This window comes from Topomyia yanbarensis, chromosome 2 (assembly GCF_030247195.1).
Source record: "Topomyia yanbarensis strain Yona2022 chromosome 2, ASM3024719v1, whole genome shotgun sequence".
Classification (NCBI taxonomy): domain Eukaryota; kingdom Metazoa; phylum Arthropoda; class Insecta; order Diptera; family Culicidae; genus Topomyia; species Topomyia yanbarensis.
In genome coordinates this window covers 66,889,416-66,914,000 of record NC_080671.1, presented here as the reverse complement: position 1 = coordinate 66,914,000, position 24,585 = coordinate 66,889,416, and the positions used below count along the sequence as shown (strand labels likewise).

At 38.6% G+C, this 24,585-nt stretch overlaps 3 protein-coding genes across 3 annotated transcripts in view; 2 read left to right on the top strand and 1 right to left on the bottom strand.

The window, feature by feature from the left end:
• LOC131678261 (dnaJ homolog subfamily C member 7) overlaps window positions 1-12,331 on the bottom strand; it is a 33,343-nt gene extending 21,012 nt beyond the window's left edge. The window contains exon 1 of the mRNA XM_058958276.1: window positions 11,938-12,331. Coding sequence (XP_058814259.1) covers window positions 11,938-12,140 — 203 coding nt within the window. The 5' untranslated portion in view covers window positions 12,141-12,331. The remainder of the gene's footprint in view (window positions 1-11,937) is intronic.
• LOC131678260 (zinc finger protein 91) lies at window positions 6,317-11,317 on the top strand. The gene is made up of 5 exons (XM_058958275.1): window positions 6,317-6,428; window positions 6,485-6,708; window positions 7,108-7,864; window positions 7,923-9,195; window positions 9,549-11,317. Exons 3-5 carry the CDS (start codon window positions 7,117-7,119, stop codon window positions 11,170-11,172), a joined length of 3,645 nt encoding a protein of 1,214 aa, XP_058814258.1. The 5' UTR covers window positions 6,317-6,428; window positions 6,485-6,708; window positions 7,108-7,116; the 3' UTR covers window positions 11,173-11,317.
• A 7,624-nt stretch (window positions 12,332-19,955) lies between the features above and the next one.
• The window catches only part of LOC131678258 (serine-rich adhesin for platelets), a 39,215-nt gene continuing 34,585 nt past the window's right edge, over window positions 19,956-24,585 (top strand). Inside the window, 2 exon segments of the mRNA XM_058958272.1 lie at window positions 19,956-20,171; window positions 20,238-20,335. Of these exon segments, the coding sequence (XP_058814255.1) occupies window positions 20,169-20,171; window positions 20,238-20,335 (101 nt within the window). The 5' untranslated portion in view covers window positions 19,956-20,168.

Genomic DNA, 24,585 nt, shown 5'->3' with positions numbered 1-24,585 from the left:
AGTACGCGACGTTAGACAAGCGAATGAAGAGTTTGATGAAAGCCAAAAAACGCGATTATTGGCGCCGGTTCGTCGACGGATTAACGAGAGAAACATCGATGAGCACTCTTTGGGGAACAGCCCGACGTATGCGAAATCGAAACAGTACTAATGAGAGCGTGGAATATTCAAACCGTTGGATATTCGATTTCGCCAAGAAGGTTTGTCCGGATTCCGCCCCGGCACAGAAGATCTACCGCGCCGCGTCTCCTCACGATAGCGCGAACGAAACACCTTTTTCGATGGTGGAGTTCTCACTTGCTCTCTTGTCGTGTAACAATAAAGCTCCGGGGCCAGACAGAATCAAATTCAACTTGTTGAAGAATCTGCCTGACTCTGCCAAGAGACGCTTGTTGAACTTATTTAATAAGTTTCTCGAGGCTAACATTGTCCCACTCGATTGGAGACAAGTGAAGGTCATCGCCATCCAAAAACCAGGAAAACCAGCCTCCGACCACAATTCGTACCGTCCGATCGCAATGCTATCCTGTATCCGGAAGTTGTTCGAGAAAATGATCCTATCCCGCCTCGACAATTGGGTCGAAGCAAATGGCTTACTGTCAGATACACAATTTGGCTTTCGCAAAGGCAAAGGGACGAACGATTGTCTTGCGTTGCTCTCAACTGAAATTCAAATGGCCTATGCTAGCAAAGAGCAGATGGCATCAGTGTTCCTAGATATTAAGGGGGCTTTTGATTCAGTTTCGATCAACATTCTTTCAGAGAAGCTGCACCAGCATGGTCTTTCAGCGACTTTAAACAACTTTTTACTAAACTTGTTGTCGGAAAAGCACATGCATTTTTCGCATGGTGACTTATCGACATCACGATTTAGCTACATGGGCCTTCCCCAGGGCTCATGTCTAAGCCCCCTTTTATACAATTTCTATGTCAACGACATTGATGAATGTCTTGACAATTCCTGCACGTTAAGGCAACTTGCAGACGATGGCGTGGTGTCTGTTACGGGACCCAAAGCTGTCGATCTACAAGGACCATTACAGAATACCCTGGACAATTTGTCTGCTTGGGCTATTAAGCTGGGTATCGAATTCTCCACGGAGAAAACTGAGCTAGTTGTATTTTCAAGGAAGCGTGAACCAGCACAACTACAGCTTCTATTAATGGGTCAAACTATCGCTCAGGTCCTCACAGTAAAATATCTAGGGGTCTGGTTCGACTCGAAAGGTACTTGGGGATGCCATATTCGGTATCTGAAACAGAAATGCCAACAAAGGATCAACTTTCTTCGTACAATAACCGGAACATGGTGGGGTGCCCACCCAGGAGACCTAATTAGGTTGTATCAAACAACGATACTGTCGGTACTGGAATACGGATGCTTCTGCTTTCGATCCGCCGCGAACATACATTTCATCAAACTCGAAAGAATTCAGTATCGTTGTTTGCGTATCGCCTTAGGGTGCATGCAGTCGACCCATACGATGAGTCTCGAAGTGCTGTCGGGCGTTCTCCCGTTGAAAAATCGATTTTGGGAACTCTCATATCGATTGCTCATTCGATGCGATATCTTGAACCCGGTCGTGATTGAAAATTTCGAAAGGCTTGTTGAGCTCAATTCTCAGACCCGTTTCATGTCCCTGTACTTTGACTACATGGCGCAGAATATTAACCCTTCTTCTTACAATCCCAACCGTGTGCATTTCATAAATACTTCTGAATCTACTGTTTTCTTCGACACATCCATGAAAGACGAGATTAGTGGAATTCCGGACCACATACGCCCACAAGTGGTTCCAAACATTTTTTATAATAAATTCCGAGAAGTCGACTGTTCTAAGATGTTTTATACTGACGGATCAAACCTCGAAGGATCCACTGGCTTCGGTATTTTCAATCAAAACCTCACCGCCTCCTACAAACTCAGTGACCCTGCTTCAGTTTACGCCGCAGAACTAGCTGCCATTCAGTATACCCTTGGAGTCATTGAAACATTACCCGCAGACCATTACTTCATCGTTTCGGATAGCCTCAGTTCCATTGACGCTATTCGCTCGATGAAACAAGGCAAGCACTCCTCGTATTTTTTGGGGAAAATACGGGAGCTACTGAGTGCTTTATCTGACAACTCTTTCCAGATTACCTTGGTATGGGTCCCTTCTCATTGCTCCATTCCGGGCAATGAGAAGGCAGACTCCTTAGCTAAGGTGGGTGCCTTAGAAGGAGACGTTTACGAAAGACCAATTTGCTTCAGCGAATTTTTCAGTATTACTCATCAGAGAACCCTCGAAAGTTGGCAAACTTCGTGGAGCAGTGGAGAGCTGGGAAGGTGGCTACATTCGATAATCCCTAAGGTATCGACGAAACCTTGGTTCAAGGGGATGGATGTGGGTCGTGACTTCATTCGTGTGATGTCCCGACTCATGGCAAACCATTACACGCTGGATGCACATCTCCGGCGTATTGGGCTCGTGGATAGTGGTATCTGCGCTTGTGGCGACGGCTATCACGACATCGAGCACATTGTCTGGGCGTGCACCGAGTACAGTTCCGCTAGGTCTCGGCTAATGGATACCCTGCGGGCCCGAGGAAGACCAACCAACGTCCCGGTTCGAGATGTGCTGGCAAGCCGCGATGTTCTCTATATGTCCCTTATATACACCTTTGTGAAAACCATCAATATACAAGTCTAACTGCCCCTTGTTATCTTCTTATCATTCTCAGAACGCTCTTCCACCTGTATCAAACCATCTGTATCGAATGAGCCAACAAACACGGGACCTACGGCACGAACATAACACGCTTAACTCGAAATGTAGCCGATCCACATCTGAGCCGTACTACGAAATCGTCTGGAAAAACCCCTGCCATCTTGAGGAGGACCACCCGGCGTCCCAGTACATGATTCCCCTGATGAAGGCCACCCGAGTTTGTAATCCATCCGTTGATCTCACGATGCCTGAAACTGAAATAATTTTCTCTCCCTGCCATCTTTGTCTACCCTCCCTCCCCTGACTCTTATACCCAGAAGTAACACCCCTACCCCCCCCCCCCCCCCCCAATATCATCACGAAGCATTTAGCTCTTCTTGTCTCTTCTAGTTTTAACTATTATATTATATAATCTCGTTGAAAATGCCCAACTCTACTACCCACAAAAATAACTATAATTACGAATCTTTACAAAATTCAATCATGCCCTCTAGTTATGCCTAGTTTTAAGTTAGTCGTAAAAAATTGTCCCCCTTAATTAAACATTATTTGCTCCAATAATCTCACTGATAAAAATGTCAAACCATATTGCCACAAAAACTAAATGACCCCCCTAATCTTACGAAAACAATATTATCCCCTTGTGTAGATATATAAGATAGCTATAAAATCGCATTAGTTTCATTTAAAAAAAAATCAATATGTAATCCCCTAGTTTTAAGCAATTTAAAATGTAAAACAAAACAAAATTGGCACCTTTAAGCTAACGCAACGTGCCTTATCAAATAAACGATTTGAATAAAAAAAAAAATATAGCATAGCCTATCAGTACATCAACGATTAGGAAGTCTATTATGTAGAAATAGGCGATGTCGGAGATTTTTTTTTCAAAATCGATCTCTTTATCTCGAAACATCAAAATTTTACATCCGATCATTTCGGCCCGATTTTTGACAACATCGATTTTGTTAACTTGAAAAAATCGAGCTGATAAAATTAAATTTTCTTTTAAAATTCCCATTGAAAATGATACGATTTTCTCACAATCGATCTTTTTCTCTCCAAAAATCGATTGTTTTCATTCTATTTTGCCAGGGTTCCCACCATTTTTCAAAGAATATCTGGCAGATCATCTAAAAATGTCTGGCAAAATCTGTCACTTAACAGCAACCTCAAAGTTATCGAAATTTATCAATCGATTTTTGATAAATTTGGGAAAATATGCCCCAAATTTCCAAAATGTGTGTGCAAACACTTCTATAATTCAAAAATCTGGTAGAATGAGAGGTTTGTCTTTTTATCTGGAAGCTACAAAAAACTCTGGCTGTGCCAGATAAATCTGGTATAATGGCATCCCTGATTTTGGACGGTCCGATGTTTGGCAGCATTGATTTTTATTATATAAAAAATCAATGTAGCAAAATCGATTTTATTTTTCAAAATGCTCATCACTGTGACATAAGATCCAAAAAAATGAGAATTTGCGTCGAACAACTTCTTTTTCGAATCCTATTACAAACACCTTCCGCTTCGTAATGTTCCATCCGTTGTGTTGCACTCGGTTCGGAACGTAACTCGGTTTCGAACGGAATAACCTAGGATACTGGGATATGAAACATTTGCACAATACGTTTCAAAAACATCGGAAAACCAAAATGTTCAGAACTTTAACTTGAGGACGATTCTGGAAATTCAACGGTACTGTATCAGGCTATTTGCAGTTGGAAAAATTGATTGCTGTTAGGGGTGTTCCTACGCCTACTACATTTTCAACCCCGGGAAGACTTTCCCCAATACTCCATACTCATAATAAGTAAAGTTTACCAGGTTAGAAAGGGCATCTGGAAAATCTCGCCCTCCCCAAATCACACAGCTTGAAAAATTCGAACATTGAAAATCGGAGCTGCCATACTAGCTGCATTATAGCTGAGAAATGTTTTTTCTGCGATACAAAATAAACAACCGATAACTTGTCAAAAAAATACTACCATGGAAAAATAAAGCTAAATAAGCGAGGACTTATCAACGTGTTTACTGTTTGACATTTCTAAGAACCCTCTTGTACTACATGAGTTAGTACCCCTTGAGCCACAGGAAACTCGTTAGTCTGTCGTCTTAATTAGTCTATGCTAGTAAATTGAAATTAAGTTATTAAATGAAGAATAAAATTCTTTTTTTTTCTCAACCGATTATCCATTAATCTAATAATTTTTGGGAGTGTCATCAATTGATTCGATTAATCGATTAGGTGGTAAATATTCGTTTGTCACAAGAAAAGGTAGCGGGGTATATTTTGAGGCGGTGGTCATTTTTTCTAATATTTTCATGTTTGGCGTTAACATACCGTTCATGTTCTTGATTAATTGATATCAGCTAATCGATTTACGCGATTTTACTGAAAGCTTATCATTATTTGAGAGATTAATCGGATAAAAAATGCATCACTACTAGTATCACTATATATGACAGACCCTTCAAACAATTATTACGAAAATGTAAAGACGTTCTTGTTTGACACGGTTTGACATTATTGGTCTTACTTGATAATCGTTTTAGCCACATTTTTGAGAGCTAGCCCAGCAAAAGAAAAGGATCCTTACCATCAGCTGCATCGGAAATGATCAATATAAGCATATGACCTAATGACCCAATTGGGGCTCTTTAGTTAATTTTGTAGCATGAAACCAACACACTAACAAACGATTAAATTTGGCAATTTACACGGAAACAAAAAACTACCTAAAATTGAGTTCCTTTGACTCAATCTCGTGGTATCGTGGGGGAACTTAAAATTAGGTAAACCGTGTTGAAGGTAGTTTCCATTTAACCACGGCAAAAATTACAACTCATTGATAGGTTTTTTATACTCAAATTTAAGTTGAATTTACCTAATTTTGAGTTCACCCCAAACAACTCAAAAGTAACTTCCCCCACGGAAGATCTCGACTGAGTCGAACCTCTCGTTTTGTTTTTGACAACACTAATAAGTGCGAAAGCGACGCACAACTCAAAAGTAAGTTAAAAGAACTTTTCTGCAGGTTGTTTTATTTAACCGTGTAGAGAGGGTTGGTTTCATGCATTTATTGCTCCCACCTTCGCATTTTACATCTTGATTTGACACATTAATTTTTCTCGCTCTCTTTCTCAACCTTACTTCTTATCACACACACACTTGCAAATAAACGAAATTCACCACCTATCAAGACAACAGAAATCCGGTTACGGTTACAATTCCAACCTTATCACAAACATGCTATGCAATCATTCTGAATCCCCCTATTTTCTAAATATATACCATTCGAGTTCGAAGTCAATGTTTGCGATAGTCTATTTTCATCGTAAGCGGAATTAATTATTTAATTTACCTTTTTATTGGATATTCATTAATCATTATTTGAAGCCAAATCTCTAACAAAATCAACTATAGAAGTAAATACAAATTTGATTTTAAAAGAATCGAAATTGGACGCTTTTAACAGAAAAAGGGATGATTGATAATTTACTCGAAATCCCCTGGACAGTATCGTGCCTTGCACTCCACCTCTGACTTTCCTGTATCTTGGTCGCTGGTAATATCTTCTCTTGAAAGCCCTCAAAATCCTTCTCTCTCTCCCACTATCCGACATCTTCGAAATGGTGTTAGTTGTCAAGCTCGCAGTGGACATTTTTTCGTGGTTATGTTCATCTGAATCGCAAAGTATCGAACCAAGACCCAAAGTAGTGAAAACTTGATTTGTGGCACCAATCGAAATTAATTATTTTTTTTCCCAAAGTCAAACAAGGAAACGAGTACTTCTGGGTAGGAAGCAAGCCTGGCTGAAACGTGGTGATGTAACTTTGTGTGCGCGATTGGAAAGAGCGGAAAGAAAAAGAAGTATCAAAAATTCCATTCGCTCTTTACGACGTTCGTGCCGTTGCTTTTTTCGTGCTACTTTGCAAAGATCTAATATGGCGCAGTAGATTCTGTGTGTAATTTCGTGGATGGTATCATTTTCAGGTGAGAAATTTCAAAATTTATTAGATTACTTTAGTTTTGTTTATAATCAGCTGATTTGTTGTGGTTTGTTTTGATCGGGATGCAACTGGCACTAACCTCATTCTTGGACCATAACCTCAGAAATTGTAGTTCTTCTGTCCGTTCATTGATTTCAGGTTAGAAATGCATGGAAACATTCCTCCATGATAGGTTCTTTTTTCACAGGTTATAATTGGTGGTAGTAGTGTTTGTGGGATCGCACGTGGGTCACAACTACACGCGCAAATGGAAGTAGGTAGACGGGATGAGTGGCAGAACTTTGATTTTATAACAATATCAACATTGATCGAATTTTATTGCACATTGTGTTTCGAAATAATTTGGAGATTATCATTTTGCAACTTTTACTCTGTATTATAGACATCTAATATGGACCGAACAACGTTCACGATTTGGGACCCATCTCAGCCGAACGCGAAGATGAGAATCATAAACATTCCCGGTCAGAGCACTGCACAGATAATTGACTCTGTTTCGGAGATTGACAAAGCTGCCGGATCAGCATCAACGGGATCTGAGCAAATAATTTTTCAAACTCACGATGGACAAGAGTTTCTTGTTGACGAAAACGAAATTGGGCGAATCGATCAGATTCCACCGGAAAATCTAATCTATATGGCTGCTGACGATGGTTCGATTATCCAGGGTGAAGTTGTTCACGTGCAGGAGGAAGGTGAACCAGTTGAGCAACACATCCACGAGGAGATGGTGGTTCAGCAGGGCGAAGAATATATGGAGTGCGAAGTAACTGAAGAGGTCATTACCGACGATTGGGTCCAAACGGATGGTCAAGATTGCGTTCAGGTTACCGTAGATCAGTTAGGAACGACGGCAGTGATTGGTAACATGGAGGATGAAGTAACTGTTCCACTTCCTACAGATCAAGACGAGTACACTACTTCCCGCCCGTACCCCTGCGATTTTTGCAGTCGTCGATTCAGGAAGAAAGCAAACCTAATGAACCACATGGTTGCTCATTCCAACGATAGGCCACATGTGTGCAATCTTTGCGGAGCACGTTATATGCGCAGATGTGATTTGTTGAATCATTTGAAGTCGCACGCTTATTCTACAGAGGATCACGAAGAACCGCTGAGAAGCGATCCGGAGGATGATTGTAAGTATCTACAGTTTACGTCGAACCGGTAGATGTAAATCGTAACTTTTCATTACAGATGACTACGAACTTTCTAATTCTTCCCCTACGACATTAGAACGACGCTCCCCGTCTGTAGAAGAGGATGACGATCTTTTGGTTCCAGCTCCAAACCAATACCGGACACCAAAAGCAAAAACAACGAAAAAATCTCGTGTCAAATCAAGTGGGAGTGCCGGAAGGTCGAACAAGAAACCCACCTCGACAAACAATCGAGCGCAGCAATTCGAGAGCAAATTCAACGCCTCAGTTGAACCATTCGTGAATCTTCCGCCACGGTTCCCGGTTACAGATGAGCGAAAACCTTTCGTCTGTCAGCATTGCGGGGTTTCCTTCGCGCGAGAAAAAGCTCTAGCATCGCACGCTCGCATTCACGGGGGTGACTGTCAGTTTGAATGTGAATCGTGCGGGGATCGGTTCTGGGATAAAACGATGCTACAGAATCATGTTAGACAACGACATGCTGCGAATTTAGTAGTCGCCTGGACTGAGCAATCAGGTTCGACTACCTATAACTCGATACTTTCGGAGACGGTAAAAATGAGCGGTGATGATGACGGTGGCGAGCGTCAGTACTACTGCGACAGTTGCGGGACCGTCTTTCAGAAGCCAGATCAACTCAAACGCCACATTAAACAAACCCACAGCGTGAAAGAACAAAAGAACGAGCCCAATAGTCAGATCGGTCAACAGCAAACAGTGACTGAAGATGATGAAGAGAGTGACGATGATCGGTACGATGCAGATGAATCGCAACAGCCGTTATCTTGTAATGTATGCGGTGAGACATTTGCTGAAGCACTGGATTTGTTAGCCCACGCAGAAATTCACGCTCGCTCCGGACCACACAAATGTCAACTGTGCAGGGAAACATTCGAGAACGAAGGTGCCATTAAGGAGCACATACAAAAGTTTCATAGTACCGAACTAACGGACACCAGCTGTGTGATTTGTGGAAAGTGTTGCAAAAATCATGCCGCCTTGCTGAAACATGCCTGGGAACACTCGCGAGACCGATCCAACTATGGCTCGCACTGTTGCTCTAGGTGCGGTAAGACTTTCTACAACAAGGCACGCCTAAAACGGCACATGGTTTCCCATCGAAACAAATCGGTCAAGTGTGAGGTGTGCTTGGAAGAGTTTCCAGACGGCAGAAGTTTGATGAATCACAGACACTCGCATACAAAATCTAGGCAGTTTCCCTGTAGTGAATGTGGGAAAACTTTCGGCTCGAGATCTTCGCAGCAAATCCATCTGAGAATTCATTCCGGTGAACGGCCGTATGGTTGCAGGTTAGTATGAAAAGGGAGAGTAAGATTACTGATGATTCGGTAGGTTTCGCTAAATTCTTTGATTCAAATTTTTGAGCTTTACTATCTGAAAACTAATTTAGTTCAGGTATCGGGTCTGGTCCCCAATTTTTGTTTCTTGCATTGCAAATATCGCTATTATAACGTTCAGCAGATCAACATCTCTCGTTATCGTTCGCCATACCCTACAACACGAGTCATTGCGCTTTTAAGATATATTGAACAAGTTAAGAATACTCAACCACTATAAATGCTAAAAAATAATTGGAAGTAATTTATTCAATCGCAATCGTATCGACTTTGCCACGAGAATTATGGCCCAATTTCTTTTACAGGTTCTGCTGGAAAGCCTTTGCCGACGGCGGTACTCTTCGTAAGCACGAGCGTGTTCATACTGGCGAAAAACCGTACGGATGTTCCGTATGCCCACGAGCATTCAACCAGCGAGTTGTGTTGCGAGAACACATCCGCTCCCATCATTCGGCCCCGGATACCAAACTGGGAACTAGCGAACAGCCCTATTTTTGCTGCGTATGTACGCAGTTGTTCGGAACTTCAGTGGATTTGATACAGCATTTAATCCAACACAGTGATCTGAACACAGCAATGAAACGGCAGCCGCCAACGTTCCCACGCAAGTACAAACGCAGGAAGAAGCTAAATGCTCATGATACAGAAAAAGCTAGCCTAAGTAAAGGTAAAAGAAAGAATGTCACACGTGTACAGGGTGAGCAACGCTCGGTGGGAATGACAGAGGATGAAGAATTGCTGAAAAATCCAGCGGAAATATTGCTTGAATATGGAACGGGTAATTCCAATAAAAAGCTGATAGCTTCTCCAAAATATATCAACTCTTTTGAATTATTAACATCAGCTTCGGCAGTTCGTACTAAACCTTCCAACTTAGATGACAGTGGCATCAATTTGTTAAGCGATGTCGTGTTAGTCAATAGTCTCGATACCGATTTGGAAGCCAAATTCAAACCCATAAAGACGGAATCTCCCAAGCGTCGCACTACCAATGCTTCCAATATCCAAACAAACGCATCCTCGTTAGTATCGCGTCCTCGAATGATTCATACCCAGAAAACTAGAATATCGATAGTAGATGGAAAGCGCAAAACTAAAACGATCATAACCAAAGACATCAAAAGTCAACCAGATGGCGATGGATACTCTACGTTGGAATTCAAACGTACCAAAAATCGGTCAGTTCCTACGTACAAAGAAATTCCATCCGACAAGATTTCCTCGGAAAGTTTTCCTCTGCTGGATGACGGCCGTGAAGATGACGGTGATGCAGAGGACCCACCAGACGGGAACGAAGAAGCACTAGATGTTTTATCTAATGGTACCGATCAAAAGCAAACTGTGCCCGGATATGAAGATCTTCTCAACCAGAATCTGCTAATGGAAATCTCTCGGAAAGATAAATACATCGATAAATACAACAGCGATATTGTTAATGATTTGGAGGAAATTCTTCGCTCACCTATCAAAAATGCCACCAATTTTTTGTCTACAGTTGCCATAACAGCACCTCCCAAAACAAGCCAGTATGTAGTACAGAGTGATTCACCAGAGAGGATTAGCAGGGAAATCAGGGCAGACGCTCAGCGTTCGCTAACATCGGAACTTCGGAGTCAGCGTCTAACTCGACGACAACTGGAACGGGAAGTTAATTTTCTACGTGAAGCGTACGCTACTGACGATACGACTGTAACTATCAAGCAAGAGAAAGATAGTCCCGATAAGCTATCCGCTATGCTGCTGAATGATGTTCAATCGGCGACTGTCTCCTCTTCATCAACACTGGTTAACCTCAAGGTGGAACCAGTGCAATCCACGCCGACGGAAGCTGCAGAATCAAGCGAGCCGAACCGATTCGAATGTGAAATGTGCTCGGCCGTATTCGAAGACCGATCCCAGCTGCTGCTGCATGTGCCGGTTCACATATAATGTGGTTATAACAAATACTGTTATTTTTTGCTGCTCTAACTGGCAGATAAAATTGCCATTTAGGATTGAGCTACAAAACCAACATATGCAAAATTGTAAACAGAAGTTGGTTCATGTATGTACATTATAAATAAATTCAAATAAAAGTTAAAATAAATGAAATTGTTGACTTTAAAATATGAGGTTATAAAACATGCGACAAACTGAAGGTGATGCTTCACACTATCTATGGAAAAGAAACTTTCGTCTATGATAGTCATAAAAATACGAGACATGTCACAATTCAACCGACAAAAAAACGAGCCACCCAAGTTAAATTGCTTTGTTCCAACATATTTAAATGAACGATAGATCTTTTCTTTATCTGGCGATGCAGTAGTTTGATGCAACTGCAAGTAAAACTACTCTCATTCTGGCAATTCAAGCAAAACCCCTTTGATAGTATTTTTAAATAAAAATACAAAAATAATTACAAATTTGAAAAAAAAAAAACAATATCTTGGAAATTAAATCTGGCGAATACACAGCATGGAAAATACGAACCTCGAGTAGACGAGCATTTGAGGTTAACAAACTGCAACTTACATGAGCTGATCATGCTTTTGAATATGTAAGTTTACAGAATAAAGCCGTAATCATAGTAGGATTGTTTAGCTGTTGCTGAATTCAATTTATATTTAATATTTTCGTTTTACTCTTATCGCTTCAAATTCCTTCTTATATTATTAATCATTTAACTTTTCCTAGTGCGTTCAGCGTACTTACGTTTGGTTATTGATGGGAATGATGTCTTCTATGTCCATATCGACGGGGCTATGATCGTCCGCTTCAAATGGTGCCTGGTCTGGGTATTGTTGGTTTCCCTCCGTCAATGAGTCCTCGGAAAAACTTCTCTTTGGGCTGTCATCTATCACAATCACATCATCATTTTCGTCACTCACCAAATCGATTATTTGCTCGGCCGACATTTTTCGTGCGCAATCTGTTGTTGTCTGACGCGTACTTTCCAGTAAATTTAAATAGTGTATAAAATAAAATAATATTGCGAGTTTCCACACTTTAGGTGTAAACAACGGGCTTCACCGCGACAATCAAAAAATTTCTCACGACTGATACACCATCAGCATCGAAAGCAAAATTCGACTTACGAGGATCTGGAAAAAAAAAAACAAAAAAAAATATGACATTTCAGTTCATTCTAACCATTTTCTAACCATATAGACTGGTGGGATATTTTAATTGCATTCCCGCCTAACGATGTATTTCACCCTCAGATGGCGAACGAGTACATTGACAAGGTGAATTTCACTTTCACCCTCGAGGGCACGCATACTCTATCCCTCTGCTGTTTAACTAAGACAAGAAGACGTGACAATCGGCTGTTTAACTAAAGTACTATTTAGACTCTCGGTGAAAATGAACGTGAACATGTGTTGAATACCTTCCATTGTTCACGGTGGAAGACGTCGTGAACAGTTTCATCAGCGAACACCGATTTCACGCTCAACTGGCAGTTTACAGTTTGTCAGAATGCAATTTGGTATTCGAAGGTGAACCACAGACTAACAGACATAACACTATAAGGGAATTCCCTCAAAAAACATCGATCCGATAATTTTCCCAGAACACTAGCTCCACCTTTTATTCACGGTCCCAAACACTCATTTACTGGTAGGTTACCCCTCAGGTTTGGGAGCAATTTTTCACTAGTGGTCTATCCCCCGTATGCTTGTTCATACACTCAAAAAAAAGTAAACATTATGCCTATTGATTTTACACATAGATTTTTGCAATTAGCGGAGGCATATAGACACTATTTGCTGGCACATAAACCTAATGTGCATATTTACAAGAAATATTAATCTTACATTCACATTTCATAACTATTAGGCACATAAAACCCCATTCTATAACAATATGCACATATAACTTATGTGTGTGCATACATAGTTTATACAGTTGACACATAGAAGGTATGTGTGCGCGTGATAACAATAGCATTTCTTCTTCATATGAATTTTAAGCGATTTGAAGCAAATAGAATTAACGTTTGGATTTTTTTCAGTGTATGGCAGTGGCGCCATAATTTCAAATGTGGCCACAGTCCCAACTACAAATATATTTAAAATGACCGTTAAAGCGGGCGAAGCTTTGTTTTTAAGTGTTATGTCTGTTAGTCTGTGGGTGAACGTTCACCGTGAACAGCGATGACATATATATTCACCACTCCGCATCAATTCCGCCGTCGTGGCGTTTACACTCCCGGTGAACAAGTAAAATATCCACTGCGAACATATTTCACCGTGGAATATTTAAAATGATCGGGGAATACGAATATTATTACATTGGTTCAATTATATCGAATAATTGTGCATGGATTCTCTAAGTATATTAATGGGTTGTACGTCATTTCGCGGAATACCATTTCCCGGTATACCATATTCCGGAAAACCATATCCCAGAATGTACTATTTCCCAGAAAACCATTTCCCGGAATGTACCATTTCCCAGAAAACCATTTCTCGGAATGTACCATTTCCCGGAAAAACCATTTCCCAGAATATTCCATTTCCCGGAAAACCATTTCGCGGAATACCATTTCCCGGAAAATAAATTAAACTACGTACCTTGCCACCACTCATTTTGATTACACTTGCTACGCAGCAAATGTCATGCAAAATACGAAATTCTCTCTACTTTAGAACATAAAAAGTAGTTTGGAAATATGTTTGGAATTTTATTGAATTAGAATAACATATAAACAATGCTTCAGATATATTTATTTTGGGATTTTTATAGATTATGCATCTAAAAAATTTGCGGTTTTTCTTTCTTATACATGCATGCTTCCTTGTCGTTATTTTTGGCATGTTTTTGATTTATATGTACTTTCTATTTCTATGTAGTTTCACATTCTTTTAAGTACTCTTTCAAAATATTCTTGGTGTTTTATTGGATTTATGTACTAGTGGTCCTAACATACCTTCCCCATAGAAAATTTGACAGTTCATAAATTTCGCAGCCGACCGACGAAAATGGGTGCATCGAGGTCGACAGATTAATTAAACGACCAAGTTGGGTTTCGTCGGTGGACAATTTTCGTCACCATATTAATCGCCAGATTTAATCTGTGTGAATCTGGTTCCAGTTTTAAACTATCAACTAATCGATCGATTTAATTGGTTGAAACAGACCGATTTCAATAGATTTCGTCTGTCATATTTAATCGGTTGTTGAGTCGGCTGACGTCCATGTTAAACACCCATAAGAGCCGGTGTAACAATCGACCGATTAATTGGTGGCATAGTCGGCCGATTGTGCCGACGCAAGCCGACTAGGTGGGAAAATCGGGAGGATTTTCTATGGGGTTATAACTTTTTGAATTATAATTGTTATTCTATGACCTTATTCGCCTTCTTTTGGAGATGAGCATATCATGAAAAATATTTTTGAATTTGTCTTCTTTAAAATTTGAGTACTTTTTTTGGAAATTATTAATTCATAGCAATCTTCTTTGAGACTGCCTTTTTTAAGCATAATCTGTTTTCTGGTACTTTATTGGTTTATGAAAGCTTGTTTTTTATTAATATGATCAGAGAGCAAAGATAAGGTGTCAAGCGAACCAAACAAAAACTTGGAATGCAGAAGAATGTCATCATGTTTTATTCCAGCAGAGTCAATCAATATCTATAAAGCTTATCATATCTTGATTGTAAATTTTATTTGTCGCGGAATAATGTGAAATAATGAATAGAGGAGAATAGGTTAGTTTAGTTTAAAAGTTGGTAGCTCTCTCGGTGTTCCATCTAAATATACGTAAATGGAATTACTCCTACCAAACGAAAAATGCTATAGAATACCATATATGTAAGTCAACATAGCTCTGGATTTGTTCTTAAAGTTCAAATTACATGTTTACTTTAGATTTCAGTAGTATAAATAATTACCGAGAAAAAGTACATTCCGGGTAATGGTATTCCGGGAAATGGTACATTCCGGGAAATAGTATTCCGGGAAATGGTACATTCCGGGAAATGATATTCTGGGAGATGGTACATTCCGGGAAATGGTACATTCCGGGTAATGGTTTTCTGGGAAATGACATTCCGGAAAATGGTTTTCCGGGAAATGGTAAACCGGGAATCGACGTAAAATCATATTAATGAACTATCATTTAGTTCCATTTTCATCAATTTCTATGCACTAATAAGTGAGATATTGGAAAAACAATTTGGTTCGCATCGAGTTTATGTTCGTTTTCACCGAGGGTGTAAATAGGCCTTAAGACAAGAAGACGTGACAATCGGCTTATTTTTCCTTCGACATTAGGCTGATGTTACTGTAAGCCGTGTTTACCAACATTGCTTCACAACCAAATGGCAGTGTTGGTAAACACGGCTCACAGAAAAAGTTAAATTTATTTCAACTTTGTCATCGTGCACAGCCTAATACTTCTTTTTGCATATTTTCACCCTGCCGAAATCTTTCGAACAGTCTTGCTATTTTTATTAATGAAAATGGAGTCATTAATTTATTTTATGCTGGCAATATTTTGTATCTTGAATCTACTATAATGGTGAAGGGCACCGTTTTTCTATGTCATGGGTGTTTAGTATGTTGTAATGAAGCCATTTTCTGATTTTTTTTATTATGGTGTGGTTTCTGTCTTATTGGTTCTTAAACGCGAAACTTATCCACTCGACGCGCCAACTAGATTTTATTATTGGTACCAGTCAAATGATGACGAAAGTATTTTCTTGCATTGATGATATAGAATGGTTGCTCCATTTTAATTTTTTAAGATAAACGCTACATAGTTCCACAAAAAGTTTAATTATAGGTGATAAGAAAACATTCGTTCTTTTCGTTTGACACTAAAACCACAGAGAACAGACATCCATGATCGAACAAATATATTTAAAAAACTTGTGTAAACATTTGAATTAATATACGAAAAATACTAGCGCCGCCACACCAACCTATCCCAACTATCCGTCAAATCGATTCCGGAACTGGTTCGAAATCCTGGATGGATTCAGCATGGAATCTAGCTCAAAGAAAACAACCGATTCCGACTCTATCGGTTGACACATTTGAGCTGGAATTCATGCTGGAAGTCCGAATCGGTTCCGGACTAGTTGGACTGGGTAGAGGAATAACCGCTGTCAATTCTGTCGAACTCAGCTACAAAAAAACATGACGACAGTAGCGCACCTGGTTTAGATATCCAAACTACCTTCGAAACCGTTAGAGATTTTACACAAGTTGAATGCTGAAGATGGACGTCTGTTCTCTGTGCTAAAACCTTTCAGTCGAACTCGATATTTTTGATATCCGGAATTATTTTTGTATTGTTGGGGTTAGGTTGGTTGTTTTAGATGCGGAAAATGTTTACCTAGAAATTGGATTTAACAGTGGATAACCTCAACTTTCAGTACCTGTACCTAGGGGCAGATCACTTGTGATGCATTTATAAAAATCAGCTAAATTAAATGCATTTTTTTCCATCAAAATAGAAATTCATAATGTATTTTGCGTTGCGTGCAATATATTTCGCGTTGTGTGTAAGACGTCAAAACCCTACAAAAAATTAGCCCTACATTCAACAAAACGTCGAACAAAGTGAATCAGCGTAGGACGTTTGTTAAACAAACTTTTCTGCGAGGGAGTGCAAAGTTGATGCAAAAATGGAAATTAAATGCATTTTTTCTAATTTGATGCAAATTTGTTATACATTTCTAGAGTGATCTGTCTCTAGACCGGTACTCTTTAATCCAATGATTTTCGCCCACTATAGTGATTTTTATCGAACTTTCAATCTCTGAATTTCATTTTAGTGTAAACTGAAACCGGAAGAACGAATTCTTAGAGATGTAAGAATAAATGTACCATCTAGACTAGCATCTAGATATTTTTCAGAGGTAGGAAAGATATTTTCTTCATCAATATTACTTTTCATTAGAAGAAATATCATTTAATTATAATATTGATCGATTCAACTTTTTTTAGATGCGTTTTGAAAGAGGAAAATAAAAACATTGCGTACGATGCAAAAAGTCAGAATCAACCAATCAGAAGCTGGACCGTTCTGACGTAAAATTGGAACAAAAACAGCCCCTCCTTTTGTCACGTCTTGTCTTAGCTTTTTAACCAAATACAATTGTAATTGGTTTAACCAAGCTCAAACCAGCTCATGATTGAATAAAATTGACATCAACACGCGTTTGACGTGGAAACTGAGGTCTACAAGATAATGACACGAATGAACTGATGAATAAAGTTCATGTTTGACAATTCAATATTAATTCGTCAAAAGGGCGAAAGTGTTTTTTGTAAACAAACTTGTTTCGCTCATTGATCTGCTGCAGAGTGGAATTTCATGAAAAATATGCGTTAATGTAAATTTTTACCCTTCGTAGAAGTAATTTCAATTGTTTTCTGCTTTTGAAATTACAGTAAATTAAGAGAAACCATCAAAATAAAAGTTTGTTTACAAATCTTATTCGCCCTTTTGCAAATTTGATATGGAGTTGTTTATCCGGCTCATTTTGTGGAGTTCTGTCGGTTGGTATAAAACCAGATTCTCGGTGGTTTGTTTACTTCGTCAGTTGCGTGAGTTCGAGTGCAACAGATGCTCATCGTTGGTTCATCTGTTCATTTCGATGGAAGATCTATTTTTTGTAGTAATTGGCATTGCAAACCAAATCCTCGAATAATTTTTTTACCATATTATTGACATTTGATGTTCTTGGGCCGTTTATTTTTAAAAATTTACCACGTGCGACCTAATTGACCGGGATCGTCATTTCATAATAATAGTTACATTCCGTTCAGCTTTGCATAGCATTTCTTAATAAATCGAGTATTGCTAAAAATCGAAGAAATTACAGTAAATCTATCCAATTTTGCTCCAATTCCGACCAAATCGATATTAAAGGCAATTCTTCATACTATGGGTTTGACTCTTTGAATAATTTTGGCGCACAAAATTTGTTTTTGTTTTGATTTGTTCCTGCAGTCGCTGCTGGAAATGTTTTGTTTTGATTTCTTCACGCAGTGAAACTGTCAAAATGTAAATTTCGAGCAATTCATCTTTTCATGACACATTTGAAACCATCCGCGGGTTTTCCAAACCATTCTCAGGTAATACTGGAAATTCGAATCCATTTCGAACGAATCAATGCTAATCTTTATCAATTGGTTCAGAATTATAAATTACTAGCTAATTCCGCCGCGCGTTGCTACGACCAAATACAAATATGTAATTGTATTTGCTACGACTTTCAACGAAATAGGAGTAAAAAACAATTTGTTTCGAAGCGCCATCCGACGGACAGATAATTCCCAACCAATAGCACACAAACACGCTAATAAATATTTTTTATTGAAATTAAAACAAAATTACTGAAATTATTTTTAAAAAAATATTGAACAATAATTTATTGTTGCTGCAATAAAAAATATTTTCAGGCCTGTAAATTTGTTGTTGAAGTAATAAATGATAGGATTCAATAACGCATATTTTTAGTTTGAAATATGCTTAATTTTTCTGCGGGATGATCATAATATTGACCACAGCGCCATCTATATATCAATCTTTGTTCCATCGTACTTGTTCCCAGTGAGTGAAACCAACGTAGGCAAAGAACAGGTAAAATATATTGCCCAGCCCTACAGACCCAAATTTTGCCCGGCTCACTGGGCTAGCGACGCTGGCTTGTTCAGAACGAATTTTGCGCTTGGTGAGTTATGACGTGTTTTTTCCGCTGTGCTCTTCTGAAGTAGATTTTTCTGCAGGCTGGCAGCTAGGAAATTTGTCTCGGCCTCCATCTTGGTTTATCAGCCTCGTCGTTATTGAGCTATTTTCGAGTGTTTCTGGCTTTCAAAGACTACCAGATTATTATCCGTTGATAGTCGCGTGTATCCCGTGGTTTTCCCGAAACGATTTTGGCGAAAAGTCGGCCTAGACGAATGACCTCATTTTGGTGGTATTCGCTGAATATTCTGGCAATTTGTCAGCTCCGCCATTTTTGAAATACTAGCCAGTTATAAGAAGAAAAGTACATCGGTCGCGTGGCAGCAGTTTTCGTAAATATTGGAACGGTATTTTCGCAGCATTTTGGATTATCAGTTGCAAATGGACGATTTTAAGTAGACGAACTATTGTTTAGACGTTGGAGAGAATTAAAAAGGATTTCGAGTGAGTTGCATTTTAATTAGTTGTAAGGCACTGCAGTAAGTTGCTATGGTATATTTCGAAAGTTTTCAAGGCGTATATTGAACGGGGCCCCAAGGCGTAGTGCCTGCTTCAAGGTTTCAAAATAAATAACAAGTGGGTGGGAAACGGAAATTATTTCTCTCTTCTATACCATTTCTGTCATGTCATGTAAGATTGAGCTAAAAAGCGCTAAGTCTAGTATGAATCCGGAAAGATTTTTTCTTTGGCTACCTAGTCATGTAAGAAACGCCATTGTGAATTGGCAGTAGATCGCAAATTTCGTTAAATTATTTTGGCTTTGTACACGATATTTTTATATTAGCAACTAGTAAAATACGTGTTTTTGTTTGCCTATTCACCGGAAAAATTACCATTTGTCGAAATTGATTTAGTTGAGATTACGTCATGTGATGTTTTCCACGTGGCATTTGGGAAATTGGCAAGTTTTATGTGCGATTAGTGTCATTTAATCAAATTCCGACTTGAATACTTTCGAAATAACAAGCAACGAAGTGATTAAATAAGTGAAAAACAATTTGTGATTAGATAAAATCCTAAAGTGATCGTTTTTTCGTATAGTTGAAATTGCGGCTGAAAATAGATGGTACAATTACAAACATGGAGAAGAAGCCGTGATTAATATTGGCAAAAATTGTGAACAGGAAAGCTCAGCTAAAAAGCTTATTAGTGCATAGTACGTAACAGCAATCAACTGTCAAAGGTCGATAAAGCAGTCTATCGCTTTGTCAGGGCTCCGGACTTTTTGTTGTCAGATAAAATGGTAAGCTTTGAAATATTCCATGATATGCAACATAACTAACAAAAGTTATTTCTCCTCGCCCAACAGCCGCGGATTGATCCTTTAAAACTGCTGGTGTGCCTCAGCGTTCTGCTGGCTCCCAACGGAGGAATTCGAAGCTCTAATGAAGTGAAGCGGCTAGCCAAGTGAGTACTTACAAATACAAACGTTGGTTGCCTAGATTTCGGCGAAAATCTGTACACGATTATGTAACTTGCATATATTTAGGGAGACTTGTGTTCAGACTACCTGCACATCTATTTTTATCAATGAAAGCTTTGTAAAGTAAGTTTACACAAAAGCTTCCAAAGGCCTCTTAAAATGCATGTGCTTTTCACGTGCGGATAAAAGCATAAAAATGGCGAATGACATTCTATCTCCGGGATAAAAATGTGATCTTAGCGAGCGTATTTTAAACGTCAGATAACTCAGCATCCAACTGCGTTGTATAGTTCCTATATTCTTAGTTGGGCGGAAACAATTTGAATATGTCAAATGCCCAAGGCAATCTTCACGAAACCTTTTGTTGCATCAGTGTGAAGAAGGTATTGCGATTGTTACGACAATAAAGTTACTCTATGAATATCACAATCCAGCACAGGAAAAAAAATTTCAAGACGGGGATGTTTGCGCATTTATAAAAACGTTTCGTAACTTCGAATTCGTTTAGCTATCCAGCTTTTGCGTGCCAAAATGGCGTCCAACATTGCCCAGTAATATGTCAACATTCCTTATAACAATAGTTGTTTACGCCATCCGACCAGTAAGAAGAAGTCATCGTGTATTAATTCAGTGGTTTCGATCTTTTGCACCCGTTTCTGAATATTAATCATGGTCATGTACTCCTCTACGGAAATTTCTTAACACCATTACCCTGACAGTAGACAAATTGTGTTTGAGAAAATACGAATGAAAACACTTTATACACAGACTAGCGAAGTGTCAAAAATTGCAGCCAAACGGACTGTCAAAAAGTGCAACCAAACGAGCATGATGGTTTTGGGAGGGGAAGCACAAGAGAAAGCCCATGCAAAGCTTGCTTTTGGTCTTAGCCTGTCAGAAGGAGAGATCCAAAGAAAAAAAAAGCTTGCTTATGGAAGCTTCCGTGATACCAGTTTACATGCATGGTTGCTAGTTGTACTGTTTTTCTATCCCCCACTCTGTGATATAAAGTGTCTGTAATGAAAACCACACCTCTTTCAATGAGCCGTTACTGAATATTCCCAGCCGCGCCGACGATTGCATGTAAAAATAGTAAGCACATTGGCGTGACGCCGCACAGTGGCGGGTCTTCAAACAAAAGTCGGACAAAACCTAAAATGTTACCTAATTTGGCTGAAAATTACAATTTAAGCTAATTTTGAGGTACTGAGCTCATTTTTGATGTCAAAAGTCGTAAAATATTAAATGCATTTTTCCATACAGTGTCATTGAACCTTTCTTTTAACTATGATCCCGTTTTCATGATAGATTTTCCGTTACTGTTCACCAATGTCAGCAATATCATAAATAATGAAGAACACTACTTTAAATCCATTTTATAACGTGTTGGTTTACTGTAGATTGTCTAACTATTTTACACAAAACACCATGCGCCTCCATATCAGCAACAAAGCTTCAAAATCTCCTTAAACCTTTTTGCGCACCTAGGCGCAGAAAGAGACCATGATATTCGAAAAGTAGAGGTTATTTCCCATAGAATGTATACTATGTGACCGTTCCGAAATGATTCCGAAATTTGTACAGACTACATTAGCGAAAAAAGTAATTTTGATCTGACCACCTCAAACATATTTGAACTAAAAAGTCATAGTTCCAAGCAAATTTACCAAATGTATTTTATTCAATAACCAAGTTCTTTCGTTCCTCTACACAATGAAACAGGTTGTGCTAAAATCGGACCAAAATCAAAAGAGCAACATGCATTTGAAGTGAACAGAGCAATGGTGGTTTCGGAAATGAAAATCATTAAAAAGTCCCGACTTTGCTACGTTTATACTCATGTTAAAAATCGTGTTCTTATCTAATGATCATAAAATTTTGAATATATATTATTCAATACATGAGAAATACAGGAAAAATATGAAATATCAATATTTCAAAAATAAATTTTTGAGGTTTTGGCCAGCCTCCAGCCACTGTGCGCCGGCGCGCCGCCGATTTTTACCTAATGGCAATTTCGTTTTTGACAGTGCACTACACCGGTGTAGTCGATGCTACACTCATTCAAATGGGATTTTCGATTGATTGACACTGGTGTAGTGGATTGCACTGGTTTTGCACTTTCTTGCAGAAGTGTCAATGGAACATACCCAGTTTTCTGCACTTCTGCTAGAAAGTGCAAAAACGGTGCAATTTCAGTGCACTCCACTACACCGGTGTCAATCAATCGAAAACCCCAAAACTTGGGTGTAATCAGTCTATCTCTTTTTTTGCACTACACCGGTGTAGCACCGAGAAAAAACGAAAACGCCATAAAATCGGCGGCGCGGCTAACGCCTCTAGTTTGAGTGTGTCGTAATTGTAATTTATTTAGTGTTAACAAGAACCTGCACGGTTAAATAAAACAACCTCCAGAATAAGTTCTAACTTACTTTTGAGTTGTGCGTCGCTTTCACACTTATTAGTGTTGTCAAAAACAAAACGAGAGATTCGACTCAGTCGAGGTCTTCCGTGGAGGAAGGTACTTTTGAGTTGTTTGGGGTATACTCGAAATTAGGTAAATTCAACTTAAATTTGAGTATAAAAAACCTATCAATGAGTTGTAATTTTTGCCGTGGTTAAATGGAAACTACCTTCAACACGGTTTACCTAATTTTATGTTCCCCCACGATACTACGAGGAAGGAACTCAATTTTAGGTAGTTTTTCGTTTCCGAGTGGTAGTGAAAACTGTTTTTGAGGTCAAGGAAAAATAACTACATTTTTAACAAATGGAAGAACTAAAAATGTAATGTTATTTTTTTCCTTGAACTGAAAAACAGTTTTTACTACCAGGTTGTCGTTAACACTAATAAAATTATAATTACGTCGAATTAAAAATACGGACGTATTTTGAAAATAATTAATTAATAACGAGAGTATTTAAAACTACAGCTGTAGCAAGTATTCAAAGTAGTTGGCGATAATTTAAAAAAATTGCGTATTTAAAGTGCGAAAATGTTACACTAAAAATCCTTTTTGTTTAAATTATAGAAATTTTAACCTAGCTTTCACACTCTTATTTTGGCTTAGAAAAGTCCTTTCAGATTTTTTTATCCCTTTGGGAGGAGCAAGAAATCGAACCCAGATGAACTGCGTACAAGGCAAACAATTTACCAACTAAAAATCTCCTGTGTTTAAATTACAATTAATTTGAAAAGTACGAAATTATTTAAAACAATAATTTGTCTTTCGAATTGAAACCGCCAGTTAATTATTAAGGTTGAACAGAGAAAGGGCAAAAAATCGAAAACGAAAAAAGCAGTTTTTTTCACACCGTGTGTTAGATCGTCATAAAAATCAATCGGCATTACTGTATCAACATTCTACATAAGCTGATTAATTTTTATGAAGATCTAACACACGGTGTGAAAAAAACTGCTTTTTTCGTTTTCGATTTTCGTCCATTCTCTGTCCAACCTTAACATAGTACCTTAAAATGGGGGAACATTGATCACGTTTTCAAAAGTTTTTCGAATAACTATCTTCAATTCAAGTAGATGTAACTATTTGCACTTTTAAAACAAGTACCGGTACCCATAGATTGAAAATGTTCAAATTGTTGGGTATTTGATTTCGCTTTACTATAAAAATAAAATTACTTTGTTGTAAATTTTCATTGGTTGTTTTTGGGGTAACATTGATCAGCGAAATATGTGCATCGAAACGAAAGATAACGCTCGAAATGTTGTGTAAATTGCATATCCGTAGGCAATTTCATGGCTCGGCATTGTGTCGTCTCGTAAGAAAACTAGAAGGATGCAGCCAACTTTTATCATTTTTTTCAGGAAAATAATTGAAATAGTTACCAATAAAAATCTCAGATTTTTAAAATGAATTATTGGACAAAAATATCTATGGTTTCCAAAAAAGTGATCAGTACGGTTGGAGTTGATTGATTTAATTAATAATATACAAGGAATCGTTTGAACAAATTGAAACGGTGCATGAAAGTTGTACCATTTTCAAATTGAATTTGTTATCACGAAAGGTGCATTAAATGCCGAAATAATCATTGCCGATAGATGCTAGAATATGGATTGTTTTTTGTATCGCTGATTTTGTTAGAGGGAATCATATTACGTTACTGAAAAAAATCTCATTTGATCAAACTTATCCCGGTGATCAAAGATACCCCGTTTTACGGTAATTTTTGTGTTGGGCCAAAGGCGTTTTTTATGTTTAAAGGTGCGCCA